Here is a 20,730-nt window from a genome sequence, read left to right as displayed (position 1 = left end):
TGTTGGGCCCCACGCAGGAACCAGCCCAATCCAACCCCCCAGTTATATAATATTATTACTGCACAGGATTTATATGGTGACAACAGTTTACATAATAAAGGGGGACAGTACGGGTGCAATTCAATACGGGGGCCCTGCTTGTGAGAGCTTACAAGATAGGAGGCCATATCTGCTGCCGAATTTAAACACATTGACCAATCCATAACTGCAAAGGATCATGTTCTTAGGGGAGCAAAGATCAGTTATTTGCTTCATGTTTTTGAAGCTTTCAAAATATGTTTTGCAAAGCCGATGACTGTTCTGTAATATAAAAGAAAAAGGTCTAGTACACACTAGTGTTGCTCAAAGTTTATTAGGTGGGCAAACCAAATGGCCTGTTTGCTTTGGCATACAGGCGAACCTCTGGCTGCTGCAGGAAGTTAAGCTTCCCATTAAGGTCTGTGCATCAGCCCCCCTTGGTTGCTAGGACGCTGTCGGCCAAGCAGTGTCCTAGCAACCAATGATGCATCCCCGACCCCTTGGTTTACATCCAGCTGCTGACCGAGAACCCATGTGGCAGCTGACTGTGATCTAGGGCAAGGGTAGCCAAACGCTGGTCCTGCAGCTGTGGTGAAACTACACATCCCATGATGCATCTCTCTCCAGGAGTCATGTGTGTGGCTGTGAGAATGTTGCAATGCATCATGGGATTTGTAGTTTCACCACAGCTGGAGGACCAGCTTTTGCCTACCCCTGATCTAAGGGGCCAGGGATGCTGGCTAACATCAATGTCAATATCTATAGCAGGGCCAAGGAAATGTCAGCTGTGGGCGAGTGAGCGACCGGGGCAAGATCGATATGTTTTTGTCGTCAGCAAGTTGATGTTCATCAATGGATCTTCATTGCTGAATGACATGACTGGTGATAGATTAACACCGTGGGGCATTATATTGGGGTGTTTTTAGTAGACCCCTTTTCCAATGGTGTCAGTGTTATTATTTACTTTATAATTTTTTTTGTGGGTTCCCCTTCAAATCCATACCAGATACTCATCAAGGATATTTGAAGATTGCTGTGCAAAGGGTGGGATGGAAATATCACCTCGGTACAGTTCCTCTTTAAAGTCTATTTTAACTTCGCTACCATTCACACTTGCATGCATGCTGTTACACCCGCACAGCTGCAAACAGAGCCGCCTGCTCATTTTAAAGGGCTGCCCTACGCATGACAGTCACACCAAACACCTCCCTGCACCTTGTTTTTTTCAAAGCGTGCCACAGCAAAACACAATGGAGGAATTGATCAAAACTGGAGCAGAGAGAATCTGCAGCAGCTGCCCATAGGAACCAATCAGCTTCTCTCTTCAGTTTGCTCAGTTGAAAATGAAAGATGTTAAAGCTGTTTGCTATCTGCAACTGCTCCAGATTCTGTCTGCTCAAGTTTTGATAAATTCCCCCCAAGGTACTTTGCTAGCCTCTGCTTTAGTGCGATTTCATGAACCTGAAAGCATATGGTGTAGCAAGGTGCATTGGGTACCCTTAACAATGAATGACATCACAGCAAACCTAGAAGCCTATGTTCAGGAGAAGAAAAAATTGCCCCCACACTGAAAGGGTTAAGTCTCCTTACATTATTTTTAACCCTTGCAGTGGGGCTACCCCCGCACTGCAAGGGTTAACTGCTCATTTTTGTCTAGGGCTGAAAATAAAAAAAGTTATACTCACCCGATCCTTAGGCCCCGTTCACATATAGTGACTTGTCGCGCGATTTACGCCACGATATCGCGCATTTTTGCCGCGCGATATCGCGAGAAGTCGCCGGCCAATGCTATTCAATGGAGCTGTCTTAACTCCATGTCGCTCGTCGCGGTCGCAAGTCGCTTCTACCGGACCCTTTTTTCGGCGGATTTTGCGCGCTTTTGCTTTTTTTCTATGGAGCCCGACGGAGAAGAAGATCGCGCTACCGTCGCTGGAACGTCGCCCCGAAAGTCGCGCTATCCCGGCCGCTGCAAAGGTATGTCGCTACATGTGAACGGGGTCTCAAAGCTAGTAGCGCTTCCTCTATTGCAGTGAGGCTATGTGCCTCGGCGTCCTCACATCCAATGCACTGTATTGGACATGATGACTTGAGAATCCTTAGGCTCTATTCAAACGTGCGGAGCTGCTCTAAATAAAAAAACAATGCACTTCAATGTGCATCGTTCACACCATTGCAGGCACTGTACGTAACATGACCCCCAAAAATAGTGCAAGCACCATAATACGGCCGATTACGCACATTTGCAGCTATTTAGAACTGCAAACGATATGTGTGAACGCAGCCTCAGACTGCTGCAGTGGAGAGGGAGAGGCGCTGGAAGGATTGACATGCATGCATGCAGCATTTTTACTTATCTGATCACCATTCCCCTGGCAGCAGGTGATCACCTTGTCTCCCCTCTGCTCTGGTTTGTGGATTGTCCTCATTGTCTGCATTACGGGCCCTACATTGTACGTGATAACATCAGTGAGCCTCCGACTGCCAGAACACAGGGGTGGTAGAGGCTAAAGGTGCCCATACACCTTACAACCATCGCAAGACTTTTGTCTTGCGATGGTCGTAAGCTAACGAAAAGCTTGTACGATCCGCCCATCTTGGACAGGTAGATCATACTTGCGATCATCGAAAGCCCGACCCGCTGAGAGGCGGGTTTCCGACAAGCTCAATGCTGAATGGGCTAGAAACCCGTTTTCTAGCATGCTGGTTCGACAAAAGACGTGCGACCGTACAGTAAAAACGGTCGCACGCCTTCCATACACCTTGCGATTATCGTACGATCGCGGGATTTCCCGCGATTATCGTACGATAATCACAAGGTGTATGGGCACCTTAAGACTGCCGATTCTGGAGCCTGTGGGGATCAGGTAAGTAAAAGTCTTCTACGCAGGTCTCCGGGAAGTAAATGAGCCCCATACAAGGGGAAATTCCCCCCCTAAGGCTTTAAAAGTGACATGTTTTGGCACCCTACAAAAACAGGGGTTAAGAAAATAATCCTAACCACAGGAGCAGTTTGGTTTCCAGATTGTAGTGAAGATAAATATAAGCACACTTACTGTCAAAAGTAACAGAAGCTTGTACTGTGTGATAGATAGATAGATAGATAGATAGATAGATAGATAGATAGATAGATATAAATATTGATTAGCAATGCTAGAACAGACACAGCAGAGGAGTGGATCTCATTCATTAGTCAGGCCAATGCTCAGCTCATTCACAGACAGATAAGGAGAGGTCAGTGTACAGATTACACACATGTCAGAGTGGTCGTCCCCCCGTGTGACTTACCACATTCCTCCATGTCCCAAGCGGAGTCAGACTCCCTGTGACCGCAGCCCCCACTGATTGCAGAGCTTGTATGTCTGCCCAGGTCCGTGTGCAGCAGCGGGGAGGACTGGTGCAGGCTGCCCTCTCCTCCTCCCCCGCTCCCAGTCACCCCTCGCCCAGGTCCCTGGGTCACTAGCAGCAGAAGAGTGCATAGTACAGCCACATAGGGTGCCATCATCTCCCCCCAAGTCTCCGTACAGTTGTGTGTACATACACTGCCCTGAGCCACGCCCCCTCCTCTACTGCCGCAATGAGCTCCTGGGACATGTAGTACTCAGCCGATGTTACTGGTCTGTGTCTAGTCGCGGCAGCGCCAGTGATACTGCGACTCCCGTGAGCCTCTGCGCTTCATTCACCAAGCAGGAAGTGGAGGAAACGGTGCTTGCTGTCAGATCAGGAGAGGCTGCAGCGTCTGGGGCAGTTAGGTGGGTGTGTCGTGGATCAGCCACACGGTCACCGTCACTTATTGTATACAGAGATGTTTATGTGGATTATGTATGTATGTCATGTGTTGTATGTGTTGATATATGTATGTCATGTGTTGTACGTATTGATATATGTATGTCATGTGTTGCATTGTATTGTGCTGTATTGGACAAGAATCAAGTGTTGTGGATCAAGCCATAAAGGTGCCCATACACCTGACGATTATCGTACGATAATCGCAGGTGATCCCGCGATCGAACGGCAGGTGTATGGGCAGCGTGTGACCGCATTTACTGTACGGTCGCACGACTTTACACGACTGTACAGTTTTCGGCAGGTTGGTAGCGCGATCGCAAGACGAAAGTCGCACGGGCCGGTGTGCGCAAGTGCACACTGCCCGCTCAACATTGCAATCGTTGGCAAGCCCTCCCCTCAGCGGGGAGGGCTTGCGATGATCGCAAGTACGATCTGCCTGTCCAAGATGGGCAAGCGGTACGAAGTTTTAATCACCTTACAACCATCGCACAACGAAAGTCGCCCCCTACCCCCTTTACATATTTACAAGTAATAAAGTGTGTTGTGCTGTGAAAACTCATATTTTGCATGTTAGTTTAGTCTTAATGGCACCCCAAAGCAAATTGTCAATGTGTGTTGCAGCACAACAATGTGCTGTTGTGTTACCAACAAAAAGTACATGCATCATTCATTGGTGCATTTTGTTGTGTTAGGGTCACCCTACAGATTAGAATCTGTCCATGCAATCTTTGTACAATCAACTTTAGATTTACCAAAACTATGTCATATGAGGACCAAGCTAAACTATCAGATCAGTTTGTATCCAATCAGACAGATCATTGCATCAGATTGTTGTGTGTGGGGAGCTTCACACAACATGTGACATAACGCATTAATCCACCTGGCGGCAGGGTCCAGTGTTCACCTCTTCTCTTTGATGCTTCAGGTTGTGTTTAGGCCCTCACCATCCCCACATACAATGCAGTACTATTGGCCCTGCATTGTATGTGATATTGTATTTTATTGTATTCAGCCGGCATTCACAGCTGTCAGAATACAGTGCCTGCAGCTGTGCCATCCATGTTTTTCGCTGCCGTCGACGTATGCCATGTGTCAGTGGGTCATTGTAAGCAAGAGCCTGTTCACACGTGTAAAGTTGACTGTTGGCTTTACAGTGGAAGCCGACCGATCACTTCCATGGACTGTCAAATATGGGGCTTCTGAGCACTAAAATGAATTTAAGTGTATTTAGTTATTGAACATTTTGGTTTGATAAACAGTTGGGTCAATATCATACAACATAAGAAATATATTGTGAAGTATTTTCTGAAAGCAGGGACTCTGCTTTCAGAAAATATATAATTTTTGGGAGGCAATTTTCAGGCCTAAAATGTGCATTTTAAGAAGTGTGCAAAAAATGCAAAAACACCTCCAACAGCAAAAGGGTTAAATCAGACCTGGCTGGGTCTGCCTGGAAATGTGAAAGTCAGAGGCATTCATTAGCCAGTCAATACCTCTCACATTTCTGGTCTCACAGCTGCGGTATGGAAGAGAAATTGATACATTTCTCTCCCTTATAATGTTATTGTTGATCGTAAACACCAAAGTCACAGATATTAGAGTAAGTTTCCTTCTGCGTAATTAACCATTTTATTTCATGCCCATTCCATCTGTAGAACATTGTACATTATGCCTAACAAATGTCCATATAATATATTAGGTGCATATTTTTCTTATTCAGCTGTTGTATGTAAATTTGAGCATTTCATTTTATTATAGCATTTGTTAAATAACCTATTGATGATTTGTTGACAGGCATCCTTTAATTACAAAGCAGAGTTACAGTATGTATGGAAAGCATGAAAATGAGAAGCCAATATTTCGCTGCATTGAATGCAATGAGGAGTGCAATGAACTGTACAGAGATTACAAACATGGAGTACTGAAGATCACTATCTGTGTAAGTTTGACTGAGACATGGGATAATTTATTCCAATATGAACTTTGTGAATTGTTATAACTTATTTTCTCTGGGTTGAGAATATTTGAACAGTCTATGGGCGGCTTTGTTATCTTGTGTTGACCATTTGATGCACAGCAGTAAGTTGATGAATTAGTAGCTTCCAGCATTGTGAGATCTGGACACAGAAATGAGATCTTTCATGTTGCCAGCTTCAGTGGCCAGTAATGTACGTATGGTATTCCAGGGGTTATTGTAGGTTATGTAGTAAATAAGGGGTTACATTTTAGGGTAAGAGCAAGGGTGTCAAAGTAACCGGCCCACAAACCGGAACCATGCGGCCCGCATTTGACTGACAAGTCAGACATGCAGTAACGGACCACATACCTGAATTGGGGGAGCAGCTACACGGTCTGCATCTCTGTCAGATGCAGACCGCATAGCTATTCCTGGGGGTGCTGGCACTCAGTGTTAGTCAGAGTGGCGTGTGCTCTGACAGCCTTCACTGAGCGCCGGCCAAAAGGAAGGATTAGTAAGGTCTATACCAGCTAAAGGTGCAGACTGTACTAATCAACCACTGGATCACCAGGGAATGTGCCTCCTCCCTGCAAAAAATGTGAGCAGGCGAGGGGGTGCTTTTATTTTAAGAAGGTGTGAGTGTGTGTTATTGTGTGGGTGTGTGTATTTCTCTGTGCGTATTTCTGTGTGTGAGTGAATGTGAATCTGGTCCTCTATGATTTAAATTGAAACCTGTGGGAAAAAAACCACACACATATACTGACACTGCACACATATACATACAGATATGACACACACAGAAATATTAACACACATACCGACATCACTCACTGAAATCCTGACAGTACACACACAAACCATCACAAAAAAATATACTGACGTTGCATACAAAGAAACCACCAAAAACACATATACTGACATTATAAACACACGCCGCAGACATTAACACTGGTACCGTATATAGTTAAATTTTGTTTTAAGTAGGGATGTCCCGATGCCACTTTTTCAGGCCCAAGTACAAGTACATCCCCTCATGTACTTGCCGATACCAATTACCAATACTTTTTCTTAAAGGGACAGGTGACTTTAAATGATCCATAGTACAACTACATGTTATGTACTATGGATCATGATTTAACCTATTCATGTTAGCAGAGGATAATTGTAAATCTATTGTTGGAATGTAGTAGAGGTGTGTGCTGTATATATGTGCTACATACTACATATACATTACACACGTCCAGTACACTCCAGCAATAGATTTACAGCCAACCCCGTCCCAGCTTCCCTCACACACAGTTTCACTCTGATCCCTGTTGCCTCACGCGGTGCCTCTCGTAGTCGGCGCTGGGCAGAATCGCTGCATCGCGTCTCGGTGCTCAGCTTGTGGGAGGCGCTCACAGTTCTGCCCTGCTAACATGAATAGGTTAAATCATGATCCATAGTACATATACAGCACACACGTCCAGTACACTGCAGTAATGAGGTTACAATGATCACCTGCTAACATGAATAGGTTAAATCATGACCCATAGTACATATACAGCACACACGTCCAGTACACTGCAGTAATGAGGTTACAATTATCCTCTGCTAACATGAATAGGTTAAATCATGAACCATAGTACATAATAGTACATAACATGTAGTTGTATATCTGTATATATGCAATGTGTGTTCATCTAAGGGACTACTTCCTCTGACTGCTAGTCTCATGAAATTTGGTGATGTCACTACCGTGCTGCTTACTGTTCTCCTTTCAGGAGAGGAAGCTGTACCGGGGGGCTGTACTATGAGTATCTTCCTGTTTTTTTTTCACTCTGTGGATCTGTGCTTCTTCCATCTCTTGCTGCTACTTCTATATTCCCTCAACAGTTATCAGAGCACCAGTCATGAGGAAGCAAAGCCCCGCTCCTCTACTGAGATGGCCACCTACACACAGAGACACAGTTCATAACAAGGAATAGTAAGTTAGTAATACGAAAAAATCAACGGCAGGGAACCTACAGACACTTCTGATATTTGCTTTTTTAGGGCATAGCTTCCACAGTTCAGGTCCTCTTAAAGGTTAACTGTTAGGGTTAAAGGTTTAACGGAAACCTGAACTAAAAAAGAAAAATGGGGGCTGTCATCCTAATTAACATGTTAGTTGCCTGATATTAAAGCTATTGGATCAAGATGTCAGGAAACTAGAATTTTCAGAACGAAATAAAACAATTGTCACCTACATGCTTCCCTCACTGGAGACAAAGTGATAAGGTCTTTGTAAAGGGCATCTGCCGAATCCCTTCAACTCACCTTACCAGCATTCACCCGCTGCTCCTGCCTCCTGCCTCCGTCATAGCACTAAGATCCCTAGTGTCCGCTGGTGTTGGACTCAACTAGGGGAGCATAGAGGTCACTCCCCCCCCAGGCTTTTTGCAGTGCTCATACCTAGTAATTGGTTGCTAGACCCAAGCACTGTCACATGGGAGAAAGTCCCATATGCCCATACCTGGAAACACTGGGTATTGTTGCCAGCTGTGAAAAAGAAAAGTGTGTCAATATTATCTAACTATTTGAAGTTTCCAAAGTGATTTTGTTACAAAATGTTAGTAAAAGTGATCCCATTTATTCCTTTACCACAGTGGAATATTAATCAGTCATTCGAAAACCTTTTTGTTAGCATTGTACTGTTCTCTGCTAATAAAGCTGGCTCTGGTCATAGCACATGATGGCCCACTTTTAAAAACAAAAAACTGACGGAATGAGGGCTGAGCCTGAGCCTGAACCCCTAAATTGAACAATTTCATGTCAGAAACCTTAATCACGATTTGGATACAGGCTCAGAGGAGAATTTATCAAAACTGGAGCAGACAAAATCTGGAGCAGCTGTGCAGGGCAACCAATCAACATACACTTTTCATGGTCAAAGCTTAACTGAGCAAATTGAAGAGAGAAGCTGATTGGTTGCCATAGGCAACTGCTTCAGATTTTGTCTGCTCCAGTTTTGATAAATTCCCCCCTCAATGTGTACAAATATTGCATCCCATTTCATTTTTACATTGATAGAAAAGTTTTAGCTCTGCAGCTTAGCAACATAATTTAAAAGGATATTCAGCTCAGGCTGCAGAAACTAAACAATCTCCCTAAATTGGGACTCTGGTGTTGAGCAGAGCATGGATCACACAACAATACAAGTTTTTTTTACAGCACCTGCTAAATTAAAGGTAACCGACTGCTAATTTGATTGTCAGTCTGCTTAATGTCATTTGGATCCAATGAAAATTGCAGTGTCTATAGGAACTTCCCAAATATAGCAAATATCCCAGCCAATCAATTTCAGATAGGCTGTTGACTGCTTTGGATTTGATTGCTGCAGGTGACTTCTGTTGAGTGTTTAGACATGAGGTATAATCATCAATCTGAAAAAACAAAAATAACTGTTTGGTGGTCAGGTATTGAAACCATGTCTAGTTTAACTTTAGAATGGCATACAAGGAGAACTGTGGAGTCCTTTTTGTAATTCGTAAGATGGCATTCTGTGTTATATATATATATATTTCAGTCTTTTAATGCTGTTACACTTTTTATCTTCTCTTTTTCAGAAATCCTGCCAAAAACCAGTGGACAAGTACATAGAATATGACCCAGTCATTATCCTGATCAATGCCATGCTGTGCAAAGTACAAGCATATAGACACATTCTGTTTAACACAAAAATCAATGTAAGTCACTAGACATGTCACACAAATTGCATTCAGTTAAGATAAGGAACATTGTTTGCCTACATTTACTACAACTAGAAAGCCCACATTACTTTGCAAACAAGTGATATCATTGGGAATATAAGTGCTATTAGTACACAGATAGCTTGAACTAAACCTGTGCATACACTGTGTCATTTGATGTAAGAACAGCTTTTAGGGGAATATTTATAAAGTAGTTAATCTAACATCCAAACATTCACTGTAGGTGAATCTTTCTGCTGCATGACAGCAATTGTTTCTTCACCAGTAAATGTGTGGTGAAAGTCACCTTTACTGCTTTAAATATATACCCCGTAGGGTAACCAAGATATTTTCTATTTGCATCAATCCAGATGTGAATAAGCTTCATTAAAGAATCCTGAGCCTGGGATATCAATGGGTATGTATGCCCTGCAGTATGGGTGCTGCAGCCTGATAAAGTTTAAACTGTCAAAAAAAAGAGGGGTGAGGAAGGGGAGAGGGGATGGTTAGGGAGGCAGCCGCAGAGCTCTTAAGTATATGAAAATATGGAGCACTGGATGTACAAGGTAATTATAGGGAGACTACCTCATGCCAGGTTCTTGAAGTATTCCAAACTCCTGAAGGCAATTTAAGAGGACCATCTTTTCATAAAAGAGTCATGCGTATCATTATATTTGGCTATTTTTTCCATCCTTATAATATGACATAGTTCCTTCACCCAGTCATGAATAAGAGGGTTGTTGGTGTTGTTCCAATATCTGGGAATAATAGCTCTGACTGCGCATAGGAGTAATCGTAGCAGATATTTCTTACCCGCTTAGAATAATTCAATCCTCAGGGTTAGCATGAATGCAGGGATGGAGGCACAGAAGACACAGCAGTCAGCGTTGGATCAGAGACCGGCACCAGCGCTGGAGGGACTCCTGAAAACTACTGGAATGAAGAAGATGATCAGATTTAGAGGCATCATTTAAAGCAGCATTGGGTGGCAGGAAAAAAATGTGACTTTAATGTCACTTTAAGTCAAGTAGGATAGTTTAATGGAGTTCCAGTAAAGGAAAGGTGTGATTTTCTTGCTGGAGGGAAGTCAGGATTATCAATAATTAGGATAAGAGGGCCCTATGCTGTAGAAAGATGATATTCGGGGAAGGGTTTTTCGGAGGAAGCCATGGTAATTATTATTATTATTATATAGGATTTATATAGCGCCAACAGTTTGCGCAGCGCTTGTTAGGTAATCTTGTCAGGCATAGGGTAGCGATGTCTTTTTCTACCAGGACCAATAAATGTAGGTTCTTTTCCTCAAACTAATCATTGACACGCATAATTATGGTTGCTTTAAAATACAGTTCAATGTCTGCTAAGGCAACACCACCCTGTCCCTTGTTCCTAGTGAGAATAGAGTTGTGGAGTCTCGATCTCTTCCCTCCGCATATAAATCTTGTAAGAGCAGAGACGGGCTAAAAATTGTCTGGCTATCGCTACAGGGACCGTTTGGAATAGATAAAGACAATAGGGTAGTATGTTCATCCTAAACTGTGCTAATACACCAAACCAGGTATGATTGAACGTTGTGCCTGATTGGTACATATGTCAGGAAGTATAGGTTTAGAGGTGATGTTATATAGTTTGTTATGGTTGGCCAATATATGTACACCTAAGTATTTCATGTGTATGTGGTCCCATTTTAAGGTAAATGTATTTTGGATATAAAGCTGTTCTGCTTAAAGTAAGGTTTTGTTAAGGGCTTCATTTTTTGTAGATTTACTTTTTAATCACTGATTAATGCCCTACATTCCCATAGACACACTCCTAAACCTTGTGGACGCCTTCCCAGAAGAGTTGAAACTGTTATAGCGGCAAAGGATGGGCTAACTCAATATTGAACCCTATGGACTAAGACTGGGATGCCATTAAAGTTCATGTGCGTGTAAAGGCAGGCGTCCCAATACTTTTGGCAATATAGTGTAAATAGGGTGACGAGGAAAACCCTGTCTTGTCTTGTTATGGATCAAGAAAGCTTGGCATAGTAAACCATTAATTCTAGCTGTAGGAGAAGTGTACAGTGCCATAATTTTCTCCACGAACTATCAGGGGAAGTAAGTGTGTATGAGTTATAGATAGATTTTCTGCATTAGAAAATAAGCAAAGCGGAATAATTGTCATCTACCTATTCCTTATGAATTTCAGAGGGTATATATATGGTTTCATATGATTTGCTAAGACTATTTAATATATTTTGAGGTCTATTTTCTTTTATCTGCTATAGATTTTTCTTTTGTGATAATACTCGCATAACATGTGCTTAGTAGTAAGGCAGTGTTTTTGTTTGTTTTACCAGATTCATGGCAAACTTTGTATATTTTGTCTGCTCTGCGAAGCCTACACTAGATGGCGACAGCTGTCTGGATCCAGCAACCACACAGATCCTGAGGATTTTATTCGATATGCAAAAGAATGGGATTTCTACAGGCTGTTTGGAATAGCTGCTTTGGGTATAACCAAACGTTACAATATCTATAGTCATACCATCATGTTATGAGATCTTGTACAGATTCTGAATTTAAAAACATCTGACAGAATAAAGGTATCTTTTATAATGATTTTATTTAACCATTTCAATACCCGCACATTAAACCCCCTTATTACCAGACCATTTTTTAGTTTTCAGTGATGTGAAAATTTGGCTAAGAATTACTCTGTCATGCAACACTCTAACCAAATTTATTTTATATCATATTTTTTTGAGACAGAGATTTGTTTTGGTTGTATTTAGTAACCACTTTTTCAATTTTCTACTATAGAAAATGTTGGAAAAACGTTACCCTTTCTATAACATAGCAAATAAAAAAAGTAGACATTCCAAGGTGATCTGATTTTTTTGGGAATTAAGTAAAATAGTGCCTGGTCTGCAGATGGTTACATTTTAATAAACAATCTAGTCTGTAATCTCTCCTCTAAGCCTAGAAGCCAAAACCCAAGCATTCTGATTGTTATTTTTTTTTCTACTCAAAAACATTTTAAAAATGTATTTAAATTAATATTTTTGGCTCATTGAAGGTTGCCTTGTGAGACCTCCAAAATGTAACACATTTACAGGACGCAATAATATATGTATTCATAAAGGTACATTTGCATGTTGTCCAATGCATTCATACATAAGGTAAAATGTGTATTTCTAATGATTTCCTTCACAGAACAGACAGCCTACCTCATGGGAATCTTCATTGTTCTGTTTCTGGCACTGCTCAAGCCTTTGAAGTCAGGTTCTGACTTTGCTCTTCTACTTAAAGCACTGTTGTTATCAAGTTATGGGAAGCTCCTGCTGATTCCAGCTGTCATTTGGGAACATGACTATACTCCCCTATGTCTAAGGCTTATCACTCTCTTTGTGCTGACTTCAAACACCCAGGCTATCCGAGGTAATACATTTCATTTTTGTTTTTAAACTGTAAGACTGGCCATATACTGTTTGATTTTTAGCTAGTTTCTGCTGAATGTGGCCAAATTCAAGACATGGGTGGCACTGTCATCACAACCCCACCCTGGGCTCAACACAAGTCAAAGCGATTTCGCTTGCATCCAAGCAGATGCTGTTCTTGTATTTGGCTGCTGATTCCAGATATCCACTATCCATGCTGGTAAACATGCATGGGGAAGTTGATGGATATCTCACATTCAGCCCGCAAGGCTGAACGAGAGACATTTGAAGTGTGTATGGCCAGAGTTATTACTAAACTTTAGGTAATGAAGATATTTAATTGAAGGAAAAAATGTTCTGCTTATAAACGGACTATAAATTAAATATTATATCTCCATGCTAGACTATCATATTTTAAAGGAGAACTATGGGGTTCTATCTTTTCTTGATTAATGCATTCCTTAGGCTAAATAAGTAAATTATGTAATTTACTCTAATTAGCCAAAATGCACAGTAAGGCTGTAAACCCTTATTTAAGGTGGTGGGCGGGGCTAAGCGCCGCAATGAGGAGACATCCCGACGTGTCTGACGGGATCCTCCTCACTGTCACTGACAGTGATTCTTGAGAGCTGCTGCGCGTCCACGAATATATGGACATGCGCAGCAGCTCTCTCCTTACCTGCACTTCCCCGTGTGCCAGCTCCTTCCCCTCTCTCTCTCTCTCTCCCTGCCCTGTGTGACACTGACATAATAAAAAGATCGTGGATCGCTGATGACAGAGGGGAAGGAGCCCTCTCTCTCTGTTCAGCATTTACTACAAATGGGAACGTCCATATATGGTAAATTATGTCACTGGAGATCCCTGCAGATCGATGCTTGCCAGTCTGCAGGGATCCCCGCGCAGCAGCTCTCAAGAATCACTGTCAAGAATCACTATCAAGAATCAAGAATCCCACACCTCCTCCCAGGCATCGTCCGAGAGGTCCGGCACATCCACCACCCACTTCAGCCTGCAAGGGAGTTTATGTACACCTGCCTTAGCTGACAGGGCTTGGTATACCAGTGATAAAGGCTTTTGTAGACCCTCCCGCCGAAGGAGGGATTCCAAAGGCGAGACGGTAAGAGCGCAGTGTGACCTCCCCCCCCCCATTTGCCGTATTTGAAAGTACCTAAACAGGTAATTGTTCGTAAGGTTAAATTTCCCCTGCAGTTCTGCGAAGGAGGCTAGTGAACTGGTCAAAGTTAGATCCCCCACGGTCCTTATTCCCCTCTCCGGCCAGATATTGAAGTCAGGAATATCCATAAAGTGTCGCAGTTTAGGGTTATTCCACAGAGGGGCATGTGGCGACATATATGGGGATTGTCAGGATAGAGGAGTTTACACACCTCATCCCAAGCCTTAAGTGTTGCTGTCATGGATACCGTCAGAGTGTATGGTGCCCCCACCCCTCTATACACCAACCCGGTCAAGGCTGCATAGGACCCCACCGAGGTGGCCTCCGTCACCACCACCGCATCACTATCCTCCGCGGTTAGCCAACGATGGACCCCCACCATCTGCCCAGCTAAATAATATTTTTTGAGGTTGGGTAAGGCTAAGTCCCCCTGTGTCCAGGGCTCTTGGAGGAGACTACGTTTAACCCGCGGAGTCTTGTTATTCCACACAAAGGAGGAGAACAGCTGATGCATCTTTTTAAAGAAAGCATTGGGTATATGTACAGGGGAGTTACGCAAAAAGTAGAGCAGGACTGGGAGCACCTTCATTTTGATAAGGTTAGTGCGTCCAATTAGAGTCAATGGCAGATGCATCCACGCCTCCAACCTGCGCTTAGTGGTGAGGAGTAAAGGAAGGACATTCAGTGCATAATAATCCTCTACCTTGGCAGTAATAGTGACCCCCAGGTAAGTAAGCCTGTCCACCCACTGGAGAGGGAGGTCTGGGTCCACCTGTGAGCGTGTCAGGGGGTTTAACGGTAAAATATGCGACTTTGACCAGTTCACCCACAATCCTGAAAAAACAGCAAACTTTTCAAGCACCTCCAACACCGCGCGCAGGGAGGGTCCTGCATCAGAGAGGAACAGAATGAGGTAATCTGCATATAGATGTAGCCAGATGTTCCTCAATTCCCCCCACCCGGATACCCCGAATGTGTGGAGAGGAGCGGAGGGCCACCGCCAGGGGCTCCATCACAAGAGCAAATAGGCCTGGTAATAAGGGGCAGCCCTGACGTGTGCCCCGCTCCACCTCAAAAGGTGCGGAAAGTGCATGACCAATCTTTAGAGCCGCCCTGGGTCTATTGAACAGTATAGCAATCCATTTCTGGAATCGTGGGCTGAAGTTCATATGGTTCAGCACCTGAGACATGAATCCCCAATCCACCGAATTGAATGCCTTGGCAATGTCCAGGGACACCAACGCTCCAGTGCCCCCCACATCCCGTGATAGGTGCAAGTGGGTAAAAACACAACGCAGATTGGCGTCCATGGACTTGCCCGCATGAATCCCGTCTGATCAATGTTTACCAGGGAGCCAATCACCTTAGACAAGCGGGTAGCCAGAACCTTAGTAAGGATTTTCAGATCCATATTAAGAAGGGCTATGGGTCTGTAGTAGGAACATAGAAGGGGGTCCTTGCCGGGCTTGGGAAGGAGAACAGCATGAGCATCGCGGAAAGAATCAGGAAGCTCACCGGATATTAAAGCAGACAAGTACACATCCCGAAGCCTGGGTGCCAGCCTCTCAGCATGTAATTTATACCATTCCACGGGCATACCATCCGGGCCCGGGGATTTTTCCTTTGGGAATGAAGAGATGGCAGCCAGAATTTCGGGAACCGAGACGTCCGCATCCAAGAGCTTACCATCCGCCTCCGCCAGCGTCGGCAAGGACAACCCCACCAGAAGCTCATGCAGGTGAGCAGAGTCATAGCCCGGAATCTTGGAATAGAGGGTCTGATAGTCGGAATGGAATTCCTGTAGGATGGCCTGTGGTTCAGTAACTCTAGCCCCCCTCTCAATCAGAATACAGGGAACATCGGTATGATTCCTCTGGTCTGCAACCAGCAAGACTAGAAATTTTCAATTTTTGTCCCCCCGTTCAAAAAGCGACTCTCGGAGTTCCCTTAAGGAGCATCTAGTCATCTCCACATGATGGAGATTCAGAGACCGTCGTGCCGTTCGGAGCTCCGCCAGAGATGTCTTCCCAGGGGAAGTCAGAAAGGCCGCAGAAGATGCTGATTCCTTCTTCTGTAGGTCATCTAGAACTGCATTGAACTCTATAAGAGACGCTTTGATAGCAGACACAAATTCCCCTCATATATTGGCCTTAAATGCATCCCATACAATATTGGCAGAAGCTGTACCCTAATTTTCTCCCAGTATCCCTCCATAGCAGAGATCATGCGGCTGGATACCATTTCCACACTCGGCCAACTCGGTGACAATCTCCAACACCCAGAACTCCTAGAACCTGGTAGCAACAGGGAAACGGAGAGCGCAACATGGCCCGACAGACCTCCAGGCAAGTAGGATGCCCCGACCTCCAAGTTAAGTAGGGCCCTGTTGCCAAAGGCCATATCTATGCGAGCCGAGGAGCCATGGGTGTGGGAGAGATGGGAGTATGCACGGTGTCCCGGGTTTTTCCACCTCCAGACTTCCTCCAACCCGGCCGTGTCCACCCAGGATATAAGATCCAACCCAGCAGGTCTGGCTACATTAGAGGAGTCCAAGGAAGGGTCCAAAATATTATTGAAGTCACCCGCTATGAGGACCGGCATGGGAAGGTAGGCAGCAAGTTTATTGAAGACCGTGTACAATACCTGCACATTGAAGGGGGGTGGTACATAGACATTTACAATAGTGAACTGTAGTGCATACATATTCATGATCAAAATAAGAAACCGTCCCCCAGGGTCCATTATGGTGTGAATAATGGAACATGGAAGGGATCTACTGATCAAAATAGACACTCCCCTGGCATATACTGAATATGTAGCATGAAAAGTTTTCTGGAGCCAAGGGCGTCTCAACGACAAAATCTTGCTACCTGTTAGATGTGTTTCCTGTAAAAGGATAATGTGCGGTCTCTGTTGTTGCAGGTAGTTAAGGATCATAGAGCGCTTACATTTATCGTTGAGACCCCTCACATTCCATGACAGAATATTAAGGCGTTCCCCCATAGAAAAACCATAGATACATGTGTGTCCCAGGATATCACAATGAACACAGTGAGCCGGCTAGACATATGACAAGCAGTGTCAACCTTCTGCGTAGAGCATGAAAAAGGCATATTTTTTGCTTGCTAGTAAATATAAAAATAACCGTAACCATTAGAAACTTGTACCCAAAAAAAACTCCCGTCCAATTGTCAGAGCACCCCCAGTGAGAAGTGTACCAGTTTAAAAACCAAGAAGAGGGCAAAACAGTAGCCAGTGTGTAGTATGGTGGAGAAACCGCCGCCTCCTATGGGATAATAGGCCAGCCACATAGGGCAGAAGTGTCAGTGTCTCCATGTTTAGATGAATCCAAAAATGAGAAATCCGTGGATCCCGGCCTCAGCTCAGGGGCCGCGGTACAGCAGGCAGCAGGTAGGCAGGATGGGAAGAGGTGGCATCAGCCACCAAACAAGGCACCCCAAGGAGGAAAAATCTAGGCGAACAGTTAGTGAAACAACAGACCCCGTCTACCGCACGGTATCCAGCCAATCTTCCGCCTGGGCCGGGGTGTCAAAGAAATGGACCGTGCCCGAGTGCTGGACCCTCAACTTGCTCGGGTAGTACATGCCATATTTAATGCCTTTCTCCCGGAGCCATCGCCTGACCTCAACGAATGATCTCCTCCTCTTCTGTATCTCCGCGGAGAAGTCAGAAAAAAATCTAAGTTGTGCATTCCCACAGCAGACATCAGGGCATCTACGAGCAGCAGCCAGGATCTTGTCTCTGTCCCTGTAGTTCAGGAGGCGAGCCAGAAAGGGACGCGGAGGGGGCCCCCGGCGGTGCCCTACTGGTGGGAACTCTGTGGGCACGTTCAACCACAAAAGTAGGGGGCAACTCATCCAGCTCCTCAATTTTTGCAGTGAGGGAGACCTGGCATCCCTCGATCGCCGCCAGTGTGGCTGATGCCCCTAATCCCGCCGGAATGGGTGTTGCTGGGCCCCCGGGCATAGGAGTCTATGGCAAGGTAGCACTCACCCCCTCCACGCCATCTCCCTCCATGTCCAGCCGCTGCGTGGGAGATACAGGGACGGCGGTCGGCAAGTCCAAGATGGCGCCGGCAGATCCCGCGCCTGAGCCCTTCACCTTCCGAACGGATCTCAGAAGAGCTGCGGCCTGCCGACGAGACCTGGCGGACATAGATCTGTTTCCAGGTAAGTCCGGCACAGGATGGAGGACTGTGCGAGCACGGGGATCACGCCAGGCAGGAGAAATTGCAGGATAATGGAGTCGGAAGCAGCGGAGCTCCACCAGACATGTGTAGTCCGCTTCACATCGTAGCCACGCCCCCAACAAAACTTATTCTTAAACGGAGCATGTGGAGAGGAAAATAACTAAGCTGCCATTGCTGATAATGTATTCAAAATGCTAGTTGTATGGCTTCATGCTTAGTTATTTAGCACTAACCAGCATGCAGTCCGTAAGAACGGCTTATTTTTATACTTGTTTCAGGTCAGGAAAAATATTAAACCCCAATTGAAGCCCTACATTTCTTACTTGTTATGCAGTCAGTCTAAAACAGAGTAAAACTTGCCTAAATTCAGGGTCCTGCCATCTCCCACCCACCCCACTGCTGATTTTCTCCCACCACCCCCACCAGTTTTGGTAGTGATGACTGGTCCCACAGTCTGGTTACAGTTTTCATGCTTCTATAACTCCCCAGAGTTCTACTTCATAATTTAGTGCAGGGTTTACTCCTCTCTCCACTGGCAATTTAATCTCACCTGGAACCTGTAGTCAGAGCTCTCGGTCTGGGGATCAGACAAGTCCTGTCTGAGGGCCCATTCACACCACATCCAGATCATCTCCAGACCAGACCAGATTGTTTCCGGACCCAAAATGCATCCTAATGTATCCCTATGCTATTTCTGGCCTCTGTTCACACCAGCGCAGCCCGTGCAGACCAGACCAGAAAAATATTGCATGTCTCATTTTGTCTGGTCTGGAATGCACTGGAACTGCGGGCAGGTTCACACCATTTTCTGGACCAGATCGGGTCCGGAAAATTGTGTGAACCTGCCCTGAGAGAGCTGCAAGGTTGGTGAAAACTAGCAAATGGTGTAAGTGGAGGCTGACAAGTGGTAGGCCTGCTCAGCCTATTAGTTAGGACCTATATTTTATGCGTATGAAGTTAGTGCCGGGGGTAGGCTAGGATTTATTTTTGTTAGATTCTTGTGAACCACTGTACAGCACCTGTGACTGCTCTTGTAAATATCAACAATAAACACTGCACTGTTTGCCACTACTCCCTTGGTTACGGTATCTGTGCCCAAGAGACTGCTTATTCCCAGGGGGCTTATGTACCAGCTACTGATCGCCAGCTCACAATATATATATCTTTTTTTTTTTTCCCTTAGTGACATTGAATGTGAGTCGAGCCCTCTCCCTTGTTGCCATCACCTGTGGATTGCTTTTGGAAAAAGCACTTTGCTCCATTCAGTGGACTCTTTAACACTTTGTGGGTATCCTGGAAGATGACAGGAAGGTCATCTGTTTAATCATGTCCCAACATTCTAAACAATTAGCCTTCTGGTCTTGGACAACAATTTTTATTCAGGGGTACTTTTGAAAATAGAACCATATTGCATCTTTTACATGTATTATATGTCTTTCATGTCCTTCAGTATATTTATAAACATGTGTTTTTAATAAAGCAAACTAATTTTTTGAAAGGAAATACTACATTTATTTAGCGGTATGATTACTGCAGTATTTTTTTAGAAGTCTTTTACTGAATTTTCAGTTGTATATGCACACAAAAAACTATAACAGAAATCAAATTATACATATCCAAGGTTTCTAATTGAGATTGAAACGAGAGAGTAAAGAAAATGTGTATATTTATACTGTGATGTAACAGTAGCAAAACCTGTTGAATGTGGACATGAGATCAAAATGTGAACATTTACTTTATTATATGAACATATAGAAATGTTCTCATTGCTGGTAAGGAAGCTGTACCTGTGGATCTGCAGTGCAAGGATCTCCCGGCTTCTGCTTCCTTCATTCTGTGTATCTGTAATTTCTCCACCTCTCCTGCTGCTTCTTAAAGAGGAACTTTACCTATATCTTTAAAATGACAACAAAGGCACATTTAGAAATCTTTAGTGATGGCAATCTATAAACAGATACTTATAGATAATTTCAGGCTTTTTATTCTTTGCATACATTATTTTTCTTTTCCTCCCCAGTCTTCTCACAGTGGCCATTTTTATTGAATCCATCTCCCTTTTCTTCCTGGAGCTCTGGCACTTGTGACTAGGACATGTGACAATGCACATTATCTCAGGGGAGGAAAATGCCTTTCCCTGAGATATTGTGAGATTACAGTTCTGCATAAAAACCTCACCCCACTGCGCTAAAATATGATGATTAAAAGCAGCAGCCTAAAGGTGGCCATACACCTTGCAACCATTGTACAACTTTTTTTGTCCAGACATCTCACCCTCATTAAATTTTCTTACAACTAACCAATCATGCACAGACCAGTGTAGTTCGCAATTAACACTGGTCACCACCTGGCCAATGTTTATTGATCGAAAGGACAGATTTTCGTTTGAGCATGTGCAGTTTTCATCTTGAGATTTTTGTTGTACAACAACGCCACTAACCTGTCAATTTTCATCC

The 20,730-nt window shown here is 44.2% G+C and overlaps 2 protein-coding genes across 3 annotated transcripts in view; one reads left to right on the top strand and one right to left on the bottom strand.

The window, feature by feature from the left end:
• The window catches only part of TTC13 (tetratricopeptide repeat domain 13), a 77,972-nt gene extending 74,406 nt beyond the window's left edge, over nt 1-3,566 (bottom strand). For both annotated transcript variants that reach the window (XM_018569798.1, XM_018569800.1), the window contains exon 1: nt 3,304-3,566. In XM_018569798.1, the coding sequence (XP_018425300.1) occupies nt 3,304-3,520 (217 nt within the window). In that variant the 5' untranslated portion in view covers nt 3,521-3,566. The remainder of the gene's footprint in view (nt 1-3,303) is intronic.
• A 2,036-nt stretch (nt 3,567-5,602) lies between these two features.
• On the top strand, nt 5,603-19,748 carry ARV1 (ARV1 homolog, fatty acid homeostasis modulator). Its single transcript, XM_018569801.1, has 5 exons — nt 5,603-5,743; nt 9,349-9,468; nt 11,813-11,966; nt 12,669-12,893; nt 19,461-19,748. The coding sequence occupies exons 1-5, from the start codon at nt 5,630-5,632 to the stop codon at nt 19,553-19,555; spliced, it is 708 nt and encodes a 235-aa protein (XP_018425303.1). The 5' UTR covers nt 5,603-5,629; the 3' UTR covers nt 19,556-19,748.
• The last annotated feature ends 982 nt before the right edge of the window (nt 19,749-20,730 follow it).

Source organism: Nanorana parkeri, unplaced genomic scaffold (genome assembly GCF_000935625.1).
Source record: "Nanorana parkeri isolate BGI_ZX_2015 unplaced genomic scaffold, ASM93562v1 scaffold1400, whole genome shotgun sequence".
Classification (NCBI taxonomy): Eukaryota; Metazoa; Chordata; class Amphibia; order Anura; family Dicroglossidae; genus Nanorana; species Nanorana parkeri.
This window is presented reverse-complemented; position numbering and strand designations above follow the sequence as displayed.

What these genes read in the sequence shown, in the direction of transcription:
- ARV1 (XM_018569801.1), top strand. Translation starts at nt 5,630, where the DNA reads ATGTATGGAAAGCATGAAAATGAGAAGCCAATATTTCGCTGCATTGAA. An exon ending in TGTTTAACACAAAAATCAAT is followed by an intron (nt 9,469 to 11,812) that starts GTAAGTCACTAG and finishes TTGTTTTACCAG; the next exon opens with ATTCATGGCAAACTTTGTAT. An exon ending in AAACACCCAGGCTATCCGAG is followed by an intron (nt 12,894 to 19,460) that starts GTAATACATTTC and finishes TTTTTCCCTTAG; the next exon opens with TGACATTGAATGTGAGTCGA.